Below are 12,275 nucleotides of genomic sequence, written 5' to 3'. Positions count from 1 at the left end.
GTCGGGCAGACCGGTTTGGACCAGCTAAACGGTCCGCTGTTACAAAGTGCTGACACGGCCACACCATACAAATATTGTTTTAAAATGGCCGCTCCTGTACTCACAGAGAATCGATAGGATGTTGAATAATTCATTTTGAACACCAGGAGCGAGATTAATCCTCCATATGAACGCATAATATTGAGTGATAATCTGGTGAAGACAGACCCGAACATACACACATTTTGTTTTGTAATAAAGTGAAAAATGCAACTCTAGTATTACTGGGTATTTATGTTTAGACTACACAACGTACATTTAGACGGTACAAAGAACTACACACAGTATAAACATGTTCTCTGATTGTACTGGGTATTTATGTATAGTTGTTTATGTATGTATGTGTGTGAATAGTTGCAGTAGTAGTAGTAGTAGTAGTAGTAGTAGTATAGTCGGGTAGTACTGGGTATTTTTGTATAGTTGCAGTAGTAGTAGTAGTAGTAGTAGTAGTATAGTGGGGTAGTACTGGGTATTTATGTATAGTTGCAGTAGTAGTAGTAGTAGTAGTAGTATAGTGGGGTAGTACTGGGTATTTATGTATAGTAGTAGTAGTAGTAGTTATGTGGTCAGAGGGGAAGCGGTATTAGTAGAGTGTAGTAGTGGTATAGTCGTGTAGCAGTAGGTATTTCCCTAAAACAGATTCCTGATGCATTGTACTGCTTACTAACTGGAGAAAAACCAACGAAAAGGAAGAGGAGGAGGATGGGGAGGGAATGGAGGAGGAGGAGGAGGAAGAGGAGGAGGAGAGGAGGAGGAGGAAGAGGAGGAGGAGGGGGAGGGAAAGGAGGAGGGGGAGGAGGAAAAGGGAGAGGAGGGGGAGAGGAGGAGGAGGAAGAGGAGAGGAGGAGGAGGGGAGGAGGAGGAAGAGGAGGAGGATGGGGAGGGAAAGGAGGAGGAGAAGGAGGAAGAGGAGGAGGAGAGGAGGAGGAGGAAGAGGAGGAGGATGGGGAGGGAAAGGAGGAGGAGAAGGAGGAAGAGGAGGAGGAGAGGAGGAAGAGGAGGAGGAGGGGGAGGGAAAGGAGGAGGGGGAGGAGGAAAAGGGAGAGGAGGGGGAGAGGAGGAGGAGGAATAGGAGGGGAGGAGGAGGAAGAGGAGGGGGAGGGGGAGGAGGGGGAGGAGGGGGAGGAGGGGGAGGAGGAGGAGAGGAGGAGGAGGAAGAGGAGGGGGGGGGAGGAGGAGGAAGAAGAGGAGGAGGAGGAGGAGGAGGAGAGGAGGAGGAGAGGAGGAGGAGGAAGAGGAGGGGGAGGGGGAGGAGGAGAAAGAAGAGGAGGGGGAGGAGGAGGAGGAGGAGGAGGAAAAGGAGGGGGAGGGGGAGGAGGAAGAGGGGGAGGAGGAGAAAGGAGGGGAGGAAGAGGAGGGGGAGGAGGAAAAGGAGGAGGAGGGGGAGGAGGAAGAGGAGGGGGAGGAGGAAGAGGAGGGGGAGGAGGAGGAGGAAGAGGAGGGGGAGGAGATGGAGGAGGAGGAGGAGGAGGAGGAGGAGAAGGGAGAGGAGGAAGAGGAGGGGGAGGAGGAGGAGGAAGAGGAGGGGGAGGAGGAAAAGGAGGAGGAGGAGGTTTCTAGATGCTCCTCTTAGCTGGTAGGCCCACAGAGCAGCCCCCCGTCGGTACTGACAAACGTCGGAGCACGGAGTACGGACAGAAAGGTACAGACGGAGACGGTGCAGTCACGGAGCACAGACACAAAGACCAGAGCTCAGCACCCGGCTGGCCCCATCACCTTTCCCCCGCCGGCCACGGGAGGGGGGGGGGGGGGGGGGGGGGGGTGAGAGAGGGGTGTGTGTGTGTGTGTGTGTGTGTGTGTGTGTAAGAGGGGTGTGTGAGGGGTGTGTGTGTGTGTGGGAGGATGTGTGTGTGGGTGTGTGTGTGGGGGGGGTGTGTGTGTGTGTGTGTGTGTGTGTGTGTTTGAGGGGTGTGTGAATGTGTGTGTGAGGGGTGTGTGTGTGTGAGGGATATGTGTGTGTGTGTGTGTGTGTGTGTGTGTGTATGTGTGTGTGTGTGTGTGTGTGTGTGTGTGTGTGTGTGTGAATGTGTGTGTGTGTGTGTGTGTGAGGGGTGTGTGAGTGTGTGTGTGTGAGGGATGTGTGTGCGTGTGTGAGGGATGTTTGTGTGTGATGGGGGGGGGGGGGTGAGGGATGTGTGTGTGTGAGGGATGTGTGTGTGTGATGGGGGGGGGGGGTGAGGGATGTGTGTGTGTGATGGGGGGGGGGGTGAGGGATGTGTGTGTGTGAGGGATGTGTGTGTGTGATGGGGGGGGAGGGATGTGTGTGTGTGGGGGGTGTGTGTGTGTGATGGGGGGGGTGTGAGGGATGTGTGTGTGTGAGGGATGTGTGTGTGTGATGGGGGGGGGGTGAGGGATGTGTGTGTGAGTGAGGGATGTGTGTGTGTGAGGGATGTGTGTGTGTGATGGGGGGGGGGTGAGGGATGTGTGTGTGAGGGATGTGTGTGTGTGATGGGGGGGGGTGAGGGATGTGTGTGTGTGGGGGGTGTGCGTGTGTGTGTGTGAGGGATGTGTGTGTGTGATGGGGGGGGGGTGAGGGATGTGTGTGTGTGATGGGGGGGGTGAGGGATGTGTGTGAGGGATGTGTGTGTGTGATGGGGGGGGGGGGTGAGGGATGTGTGTGTGTGTGAGGGATGTGTGTGTGTGTGATGGGGGGGGGTGAGGGATGTGTGTGAGGGATGTGTGTGTGTGATGGGGGGGGGTGAGGGATGTGTGTGTGTGATGGGGGGGGTGAGGGATGTGTGTGTGTGTGATGGGGGGGGGGGTGAGGGATGTGTGTGTGTGTGAGGGATGTGTGTGTGTGATGGGGGGGGGTGAGGGATGTGTGTGTGGGGGGTGTGCGTGTGCTCTGGTGCGAGGGCATTCTGGAGGAGGAGGAGCTGTGACTCCTGGGTGGGCGCTCTGCTGGCCTCGATGCTCTGACTCAGACACGGTAACACACCCAACCCCGTCAGAGAGCGGGAGTCCTGGCGACGGAGACGGACTCGTCTGGTGCCAGCGAGGCGTGTCATCATGCCGTCGTTTCACCGCTGTCCTTTTGGATTGCTGCGTTTGTTATTGCTTTATCTACAAGGCATCAAGGAGGCGTCTGGAGGTCCCTGGGTCTGAGGCTGCTTCTCACAACACTGAGCGCTCAACCCAACACAACACACACACGCAAAACACAACCCCACTGAAAACACACACGCAAAACACAACGCAACACAAAACACAACCCCACGCAAAACAAAACGCAACACAAAACACAACCCCACCCAAAACACAACCCCACCCAAAACACAACCCCACCCAAATCACAACCCCACTCAAAACACAACCCCACCCAAAACAGCAGCTCGAACACAAATTAAACCAATCCCACTGCAGAAGCTCAGGTAATTCTCCCTCAGCCGCGTTCTGAAAACAAAGCTGCCAACATTCATCCAGCTCTCTGAGCAGTCAGCGGGATAAAGGCTCCTTCTACCGGAGAATTACACCTGCAGAGGGGACCCTTCTGCTGCAGACAGGAAGGGGAGGAGCCATCTGCTGCGGACAGGAAGGGGAGGAGCCTTCTGCTGCAGACAGGAAGGGGAGGACCCTTCTGCTTCAGGAGGACAGGAAGGAGGAGGGGTCCGAGAGGAGCAGCGTTGTGCGTTCATCTCCATTCGGTAGACCATCCACCGACAACACAAACACACGCACACACACGCACACACAAACACAAATGTACACACAAACACACACACGCACACGCAAACACACACACGCACACACAAACTTCATAACACACACTGTATAGACACACACACCCACACACACTGTATACACACATACGCACACTTGATATACAGACACTGCATGAATACACACACACTTGATACACATGATGTAAGCACACAAACACACTTGTTATACACACACTGTGTACACAAACATCCTTGATATACACACAGTGTAGGCACACACAAACACACACATACACACACACGCTGTACACACACACACACACACACACACACACACACACACACACACACACACACACACATACAGACACTTTATTTATACACATACACCACACACTGCATTCACACAAAAACTTGATTGACACACTAACTGTAGACACACACACACACACGCTTTATACACACCCTACACACATTAATCACACACATGCTTTAAGCAGACACACACACATAAAATACACACACACGGTTTATACACACATACATAAAATACACACACACGCTTTATACTGACGCGCACACATTAAATACACACACATACATTTAACAGACACACACATATTAAATACATACACATGCATCATAAACACACACACACACACACACATCAAATACACACACTTTAAGCAGACACACCACACACACATAAAATGCACACACACGGTTTACACGCACACATTAAATACACAAATGCTTTTAACAGACACACACACACACATTAAACAACACACACGCTTTATACAAACACATTAAATACACACACATGTTTTATACACACATACATTAAATACACACACATGCTTTAAACAGACACACACACACATTGCATACACACTCATGATTTACACAGACACACATTGAACAAACACACATTCTTTGTACACACACACACACACACATTACATAAACACACATGCTTTATACACACACACACACACACACACACACACACACACACACACACACACAAACACACACACACACACATTTAAAACAAACAAATGATATATACATAAATATATGATAGATAAATGCACACACAGACCAGCCAGCTTATAACCAGTACCAACACTAACTCGTAACCAGTACTAACTCATAACCAGTTCTACCGTACCAGCGGTACTCAGTACTCACACACTCAGTCCTATATGCTACATGCTAAGGCTAGCCGTGTTCTCTACATTCCATGTCTTACAAATAAGAGCCTCGCTCCCGCTGTGTACTCAAGAAATTGTGCTGTTATATTAGCGGTATTTGTGTTCAATTCTAAGTATAGCCAGACAAAACACACACACACACACACACACACACACACACACACACACACACACACACACACACACACACACACACACACACACACACACACACACACACACACACACACACACACACACACAAACACACACGGTTCCTCTTTCTCACACACATTTGTCTCCCAATCTCCCACACACATTCTGTCTTTTTTTCCTCTCTCTTTCACACACACACACACACACACACACACACACACACACACACACACACACACACACACACACACACACACACACACACACACACACACACACACACACACACACACACACACACACACGTGCATCTCCGCTTGCTCTTTTCCTCAGTCGTTAGTTTTCTTCATCTCTCATATCTTCTATTAATTATCTGCCATCATATACATAATATTATATATGTATACATATTTATATATATATATATATATATCACACACACACACACACACACACACACACACACACACACACACACACACACACACACACACACACACACACACACACACACACACACACACACACACACACACCTTGTGGTACGCTATGGAATCATTCACTTGTGGAGTAGTATGTTAATCAGGGTAATTCTACTGCGAGGCGAGCCGCCAAATGTCACCACCGGTTTGCCTCGAGACAAACCGTATTGATCTCTGTTCCGCTCCGGTCGCCCCGCGGGGGACCGGAGCCTCCCGGTCCCGTCTGGTTTGATTTAAAACGGGTCAGAATAAAGAAATAAAACCCGGCTGGAGTCCTTCCACCGGAGGGTGAAGGGGGGAGAATAAGCCAGAATGTGCCATAGCTTTGACCGGGTGGTTCTCCTCACTGAGGTCCAGACCTCCAACAACACGAGGACACGGAGCGGTGCTGAGGAAACTTTAGTGTCCGCTTGCACCAGGGGGTGGAGGGGGGTGATGGAGGGTGGAGGGTATGATGAAGGTATTGATGAAGGTACTGATGATAACCACACGTCGCGATGGTGATCAGTGAAGTGCAGAACTAGTGTTTATTGTGTGCTGAAGACACAGAGGTCACATCAACGCGTTCATTCACTTGTTCGTGTTCCGAATCAACGGGTCGTTCGCGTCCTTCACCTGAAACCAATCCTCTCTTATTGTAGTGGGACATAATGATAAATAATCCCTCTCGTTCAATTCAAATTTGGATTCACGCTCCAAATAAACGGAACACACACACACACACACACACACACACACACACACACACACACACACACACACACACACACACACACACACACACACACACACACACACACACACACACACACACATACGCACACGCGCACACACAAACGCACTGTCCGTGTTAATGGATCTTACCTATTCTGATAACGTGAGGCATCCCGTGGGAGACTCGAACCCAAAACGCACACGCCAACACGGCCGTCCAGTATTCCAACATCCAACTCCGCGGACAAACCCAAATGTTTCGCATGATTGCAAAGTCGCGGTATCCACTTTTTAAAATCCACAGACACTTCAGCGCCTCTCCTTAGAGCCTCTTCTCAGAGACTCTCTTCAGCGAGCCGCGGCGGGACTGGAGCCGAGAGAAGAGCGGGGATTTGACGACGGAGCGGCTCTCATTGTCCGACTTGGTGCAGCATTCTCCAGCTGTGGACGGAGCGAGTCTCCTCTGGTCCTTCCCACAGATCAGTGATCCACTGCCGTCCAGCAGGCTCCTCTCCTCGGCGTCTCCTCTCCTCTCCTCGCCTCGGCGTCTCCTCTCCTACTCTCCTCTCCTCTATGTCTCCTCTCCTCTCCTCCTCTCCTCTCCACCGTGTCTCCTCTCTTCTCCTGTCCTCTGTGTCTCCTCTCCTGTCCTCTGTGTCTCCTCTCCTGTCCTCTGCGTCTCCTATCTCTCCTCGGTTGGAACAAGAGGAGGAGAAATGCGCCAGCGGAACTTTGGTTTCAACCTTTCCTATAAAATAATGAAAAGGGATTTTATAGAAACTGGAGGAGACCGCGGATCCAAACTTGTGACACTGGAGCTACTCGCTCATGAGGAGGAGGATGTGTTGTGAGGGCTTCTACTCTGAGGGCACAAGTCACTGCGCGTCGTCCGTGCGCAAGGGTACGACGGAGAGCTCCAGTCACTGGATCACTGGAGTCTGCCGATAAACACAGGAACCCCCCTCACCCCGTCTGTTGTTCACACCGACACAGTTGGGCAATAGATCGCATGGCTGCCTTGAAACTATTTTTAACCAAGTGATGTCTGATAAAAAATATTTAGTGATGGTGATTATCAGCGGGCCGTCGGTAGGCTTCACCCAGAGGTAGGCGGGATTACGCCACCAATAGGACTGTCAATCTACCAAACTGAAGCCTTTAACTACGTGTCAATCAAATATGAACCCGATCGATGAGGAGTATCACATGTCCGGGACTCCATCCCAAGCGAGGCGTTCCTGTTCCTCCAGCGAGGTGTTCTTCCTCAAGGAAGGGTTTGCTGCGTCAGGACGCCTCAGACGCTGGCTGCTATTCCAGTTGTAAGGTGGGGTTTAGTTTCTGTTCTGCCTTTGTTCTTGTCGATTAGTTAACTTAAATGGTCTTCGCTCCGTGCCTGACAGGTATTAAAGGGTAATTCCGGTGTAAAATGGATTTGGGATATATTTTGTATGATAACGAGTTGAAACATTCGTTTTGGAGCACAAAAACCTCATAGAGACGCTTTCTTCAGTTGGCTTTTTTTAGCCGATTCTATCAAAACGCTATAAACTTGGAACGATGGGGGCAGTGGTTATGGTAAAAAAAAAATCTCTATTTTAAACTACTTAAAAGGCTAAAAGTAGCCCGACACTTCTTTGGTAGTATAATAAGGGCCTTAACATATAAAACGAGGCATTGAGAACTTTGTAAGTACACAGATTGTTTATTAAAAAGGACATTTTATGCACACTATACCATCAGTAGATCACCCGTCGACGCCATTTTGTTATTAATACTCCATAAGTAGATTGGCGAACACAGAGCTTGCGTGTTGGTGATGGATGTCACAATCTCTGTTTTCGCCAATCTACTTATCTAGTCTTAAAAACAAAGTGGCGTCGACGGGTGATCTACTGATGGTATTGTAGACGGCCTTGCCACCATGGACACGCCCGATCTCGTCTGATCTCGGAAGCTAAGCATGGTCGGGCCTGGTTAGTACCTGGATGGGAGACCGCCTGGGAATACCAGGTGCTGTAAGTGGTGTTGGGTGGTGGCCTATAGGTGGCACCCTTCCCTCTGACCCCTTCATTCATCAATCCCGATGCCCCAGTGCAGTGACGGGGTCACTGTGCTGTGGAAGGTGCCGTCCTTCGGAGGAGACGTAAAACCAAGGTCCTGACTCATTGAGGTCCTAAAAGATCCCAGGACACTTATCGCAAAGAGTAGGGGTTTCCCCGGTGTCCTGGCCCAACCAGGCTCATTCAATCCGGCCCCCTAATCATCCTCCTGTATAATTGGCTGACTCATTAATTCCCTCACTCTCCACCTCAAGCTGGTGTGTGGTGAGCGTTCTGGCGCAGATTGGCTGCCATGCATCACCCAAGTGGGTGCTACACACCGGTGGTAGTTAGTGAGGTTCTCCCTTCCCTGTAAAAGCTCCTTTGAGTGTCTTGAAAAGCGCTATATAAATTCAATGCAATATTATTATTATTATTGTGTGTATAAAATGTCCTTTTTAATAAACAATTTGTACACTTAAAAAGTTCTCAATGCCTCATTTTATATGTTAAGACCCTTGTTATACTACCAAAGAAGTGTCAGGCTACTGTTAGCCTTTTAAGTGGTTTATAATAGCGATTTAGTTTTTACCATAACCACTGCCCCCATCGTTCCAAGTTTATAGCATTTTGATAGAATCGTCTAAAAACAGCCAACTGAAGAATCCGCTCTATACGGTTGTTGTGCTCCAAAACGAACGTTTCAACTCGTTTTCATACAAAACATATCCCAAATCCATTTAACACCGGAATTACCCTTTAATACCTTATGTTTGACATCCATACATTTCAAGGGAAAGATACTTTGTTTAGCTTGAATAACTAAAAATACACAGCATCAATACATATCTAAGTATGCCTATAAAAACAAAATAATGTGAAGAGCTTGGACCCTGAACTTGATTCCCTAAGTCACTTTACAATCGTCTGTGTCTCATAAACATGCACCTTATCAACACCACAAACAAAATGTTCAGTGTTAATATCCCCTTAACATAAACTTACATCCCACAATCCTTTGTGCTCACAAGACACAACAGCGCTCTCACTGCTCTGGGCGAGCGACGACCTCGGTCATACTGACGAGCCTTCATCCAGTACAGATAGTACACAGTCCAGTACACAGTCCAGAGAGTACACAGTCCAGAGAGTACCAGGAGCTGTGGTTGGCTCAGGCTGCCTGGCGCTCACAGGCAGCGACCCCGAGGGGGACCTGACCCGGGGCTTGTAGTGCTGCTGTTGCTCCCCTACCCAGCGACAGGGGGGTGCAGGAGCAGCACGGCGATAGTTGGTCCTGCACTGAGCCACCACACGCCGCCGGTACAACCATGACCGTCCACCCACACCCTTTCACACTCAGGCATGAAGGCCTGCTCCTGGAGAGGGGCTCCTAGGCCCTCTTGGGCTACCCCTCTGGCCTGGGCCTAGCAGGTACAGACCACATGTAGAGGATCCCTGACAAAAGCAATCCATCTGATTCCACTGGCAAGTAAGCTGCGCTGCTGGACCCTGATCCGGCACCGCGTACGCATCAAGCAGCTCCGTTGAGGAATCCATCGCCAGGAGGACGCCATGGGGGCTGGGGTCAGTGGCGGGGGAAGGAAGTCCACCGCTGCCATCTCCCGCGGAGCTCTGCCAGGTCTCCAGAGGGGCCGGTCCCTTCATGGTGGTGCAGCAGCCACACAGTGGCAGTGTGGCCAACGTCTGGAGACAGCCCTGGCAGGAGAACGGTCCTCTGAGGCAGTGGAACGTCTGGCTGTTCCCTCTGTGCCCCGCCCTCACTGAGCTGGGGACCCGGGACGGGGCAGAAGGCCACTCCTCCCTCCTTCCTCCTCTTCACCTCCTGCTGTTCCTTCTGCTGCTGTGTGGTCAACGGGAGCCAACCCTCCTGTTAGCGGGGGCTTCCTCATTGGGGTTGGCCTGGATTGCCGCCACTATTGCCAGCCGGTCTCACTCCTCCTGTCGCTGGCAGAAGTTACACTCCAACACAGCACAGGGGTGCCGGAGATGGCGTCGTCCCAACCGGTGCTGGACCCCATCGTATCCCCAGAGGACCTCACCCAGAGAGCCTCCCGACCCGCTGGTCAGGGGAGGGAGGCATGGTCGTCAAGACGAGGAAGTGTCTGCCCTGAGAGTACAACCAAAGAGCTGTGGTGCCTGGTGACGCAGTGGTTCCTCTCCGCCCAAGTCATGGAGCCACCAAAATGTGACAGGGCAGCCTCTCCTCCCCGTACCTCTAGGGAGAGGAACCAGAACCTCGATCCTGGCATCAGAACAGATGAAGAACGGCTGTGTGGAGTGAAGGTAGCAGCGCAGGTGCATCCCAGTCAAACCACCGACCACTGTTGTCCTGCGGGTGACTGGGCTGGTGATGGTACCAAAGAATGAAGCGGGGGCAATAAGATGCCAGTCCCAGGAAGCTCCTTAACATTGTTACCCTCCTTCAGATGAGCGTTGAGGGTCCGGCCTCATCCCCTCTCCAGAGCTCTCTGGAGAGCCTATTCAACCCTTGCAGTATTGATAAATTATTTGATTATTCAGACATATCCACATTCCATACACAATGCTCATCCTGAAGACTGACCTTCAGGTATCAGAAGTGAGTAATGCTGTCCAAACGTAGGATGACCGTATTATTCTTAGCTTACATTCCTAACTCCAAGTATAAACTAAGATATCATATATGTATCTGCCCTGGTGTGTCGGATGTCCTACCATTCACTACATCTTTCTAACCACAGGATGCCTCGTTAAACACAATGTAGCAATGTAGTTGGGTGCCATGGAAGGTTGTATTATTCTTCCCAATCACAATACAAGGAGCCATGCTTAACTGAATCTTGAAGCCATAACTGCAGATAATTATAATCATTCATGTGTTTAATGTGGACATAATCCACCTGTAGTGTTAAACGATCTAGACAAAAAGTGTGTTTTCAACATGCCAGGCCAGAGCATTGGTTTTAAATGTAATCGGACACATTCATTTCTTATACCTACTCAAACTAAATACAATATTACAACTCTTACAGGGAGTGAGATCCGTGAGTCCCAGATCGATGTCGTTGACATCCAGGGATTCCTCGACGCCTTTTCTTTGGAGCTAATTACACTTGACTTTTACCCAAGTAGGTAATCAGGGCGATTTCAGATTTTATTTATAATACTGAATAATTGCTTGCGGTCAAAAGGACTGAATAGACGGAATAGTCCTTTGGACTGCTAGCAAATAAAAGAAAAATCGAGTAAAACTCTCAACCAATTGTCAGCATTGGCCTTTCATGACTTCTGTGGCTTATCATGCCCAAAAAAACAAGTTACATGAGGTACTTTAAAAGGTAAGTTCTTTAAACTAATCACAATAAACCTATCCAGACCCTCGGTCCACCTTCTGGTAAACTACATGTTGATATAAACATCATATTTTGATCTTAGACTCCTGCATTCTAGCCTAGGGCAATTATAACACCTGAATATCTTGCATCAGTCACCTTGATTTAGGCTACTAATAAAACCTAAAATACCTTATAATTGTTGTTAAAATGCTTTGATATTTGGGTCTATTGGTTAGCATAAGTAAACGTCAAAGGACTACTGTTTTTCTTTGCCACTAAAGGAGCCAGCGGCTCAGACCAAAGCATTCCGGCTTTCCTCATTTTACTCTAGAATAAGATCAGAATAAAAAAGGAAAGATTTAAAAAAGTGTTCAAATGTGTGGGAAAGATCTTAAACAAAGTCATCAAATCTTTCTTTCCCAAGGAGGAGGTTCTTGATTTGAAGGTACTTCAACACTCATCACTACTAGCCCAAGATTTGAGCATTTAGATTTTGCATTTACCACCAAGTGAACTGCTTGTTCCCTGTACCCCTGGGGCCCCTACACCGGGCTCAATGGGGCCCTGAAACCAGGGTCTCTGGGGTCCTGAGACCGGGTCCAGGGCCACCTTGATTTCTCGATGGAAGGGTTTCTGGCAGCCTCTGTCGCCT

General features: G+C 49.5%; 1 protein-coding gene and 1 non-coding gene across 2 annotated transcripts in view; one reads left to right on the top strand and one right to left on the bottom strand.

Annotated features, from left to right (window-relative positions):
- Positions 1-7,494, bottom strand: part of LOC132459001 (glutamate receptor ionotropic, kainate 3-like) — an 88,201-nt gene extending 80,707 nt beyond the window's left edge. Inside the window, 1 exon segment of the mRNA XM_060053412.1 lies at positions 6,400-7,494. Within this exon segment, the coding sequence (XP_059909395.1) occupies positions 6,400-6,514 (115 nt within the window). The 5' untranslated portion in view covers positions 6,515-7,494.
- Positions 7,495-8,152: 658 nt separating this feature from the next.
- Positions 8,153-8,271, top strand: LOC132460243 (5S ribosomal RNA). Its single transcript, XR_009526393.1, has one exon. It is a non-coding gene; the product is annotated as a 5S ribosomal RNA (ribosomal RNA).
- The last annotated feature ends 4,004 nt before the right edge of the window (positions 8,272-12,275 follow it).

Source organism: Gadus macrocephalus, chromosome 6 (genome assembly GCF_031168955.1).
Source record: "Gadus macrocephalus chromosome 6, ASM3116895v1".
NCBI lineage: Eukaryota > Metazoa > Chordata > Actinopteri > Gadiformes > Gadidae > Gadus > Gadus macrocephalus.
Note: the sequence above shows the minus strand (reverse complement) of the source record. Positions and strands in the feature narration are given on the sequence as shown.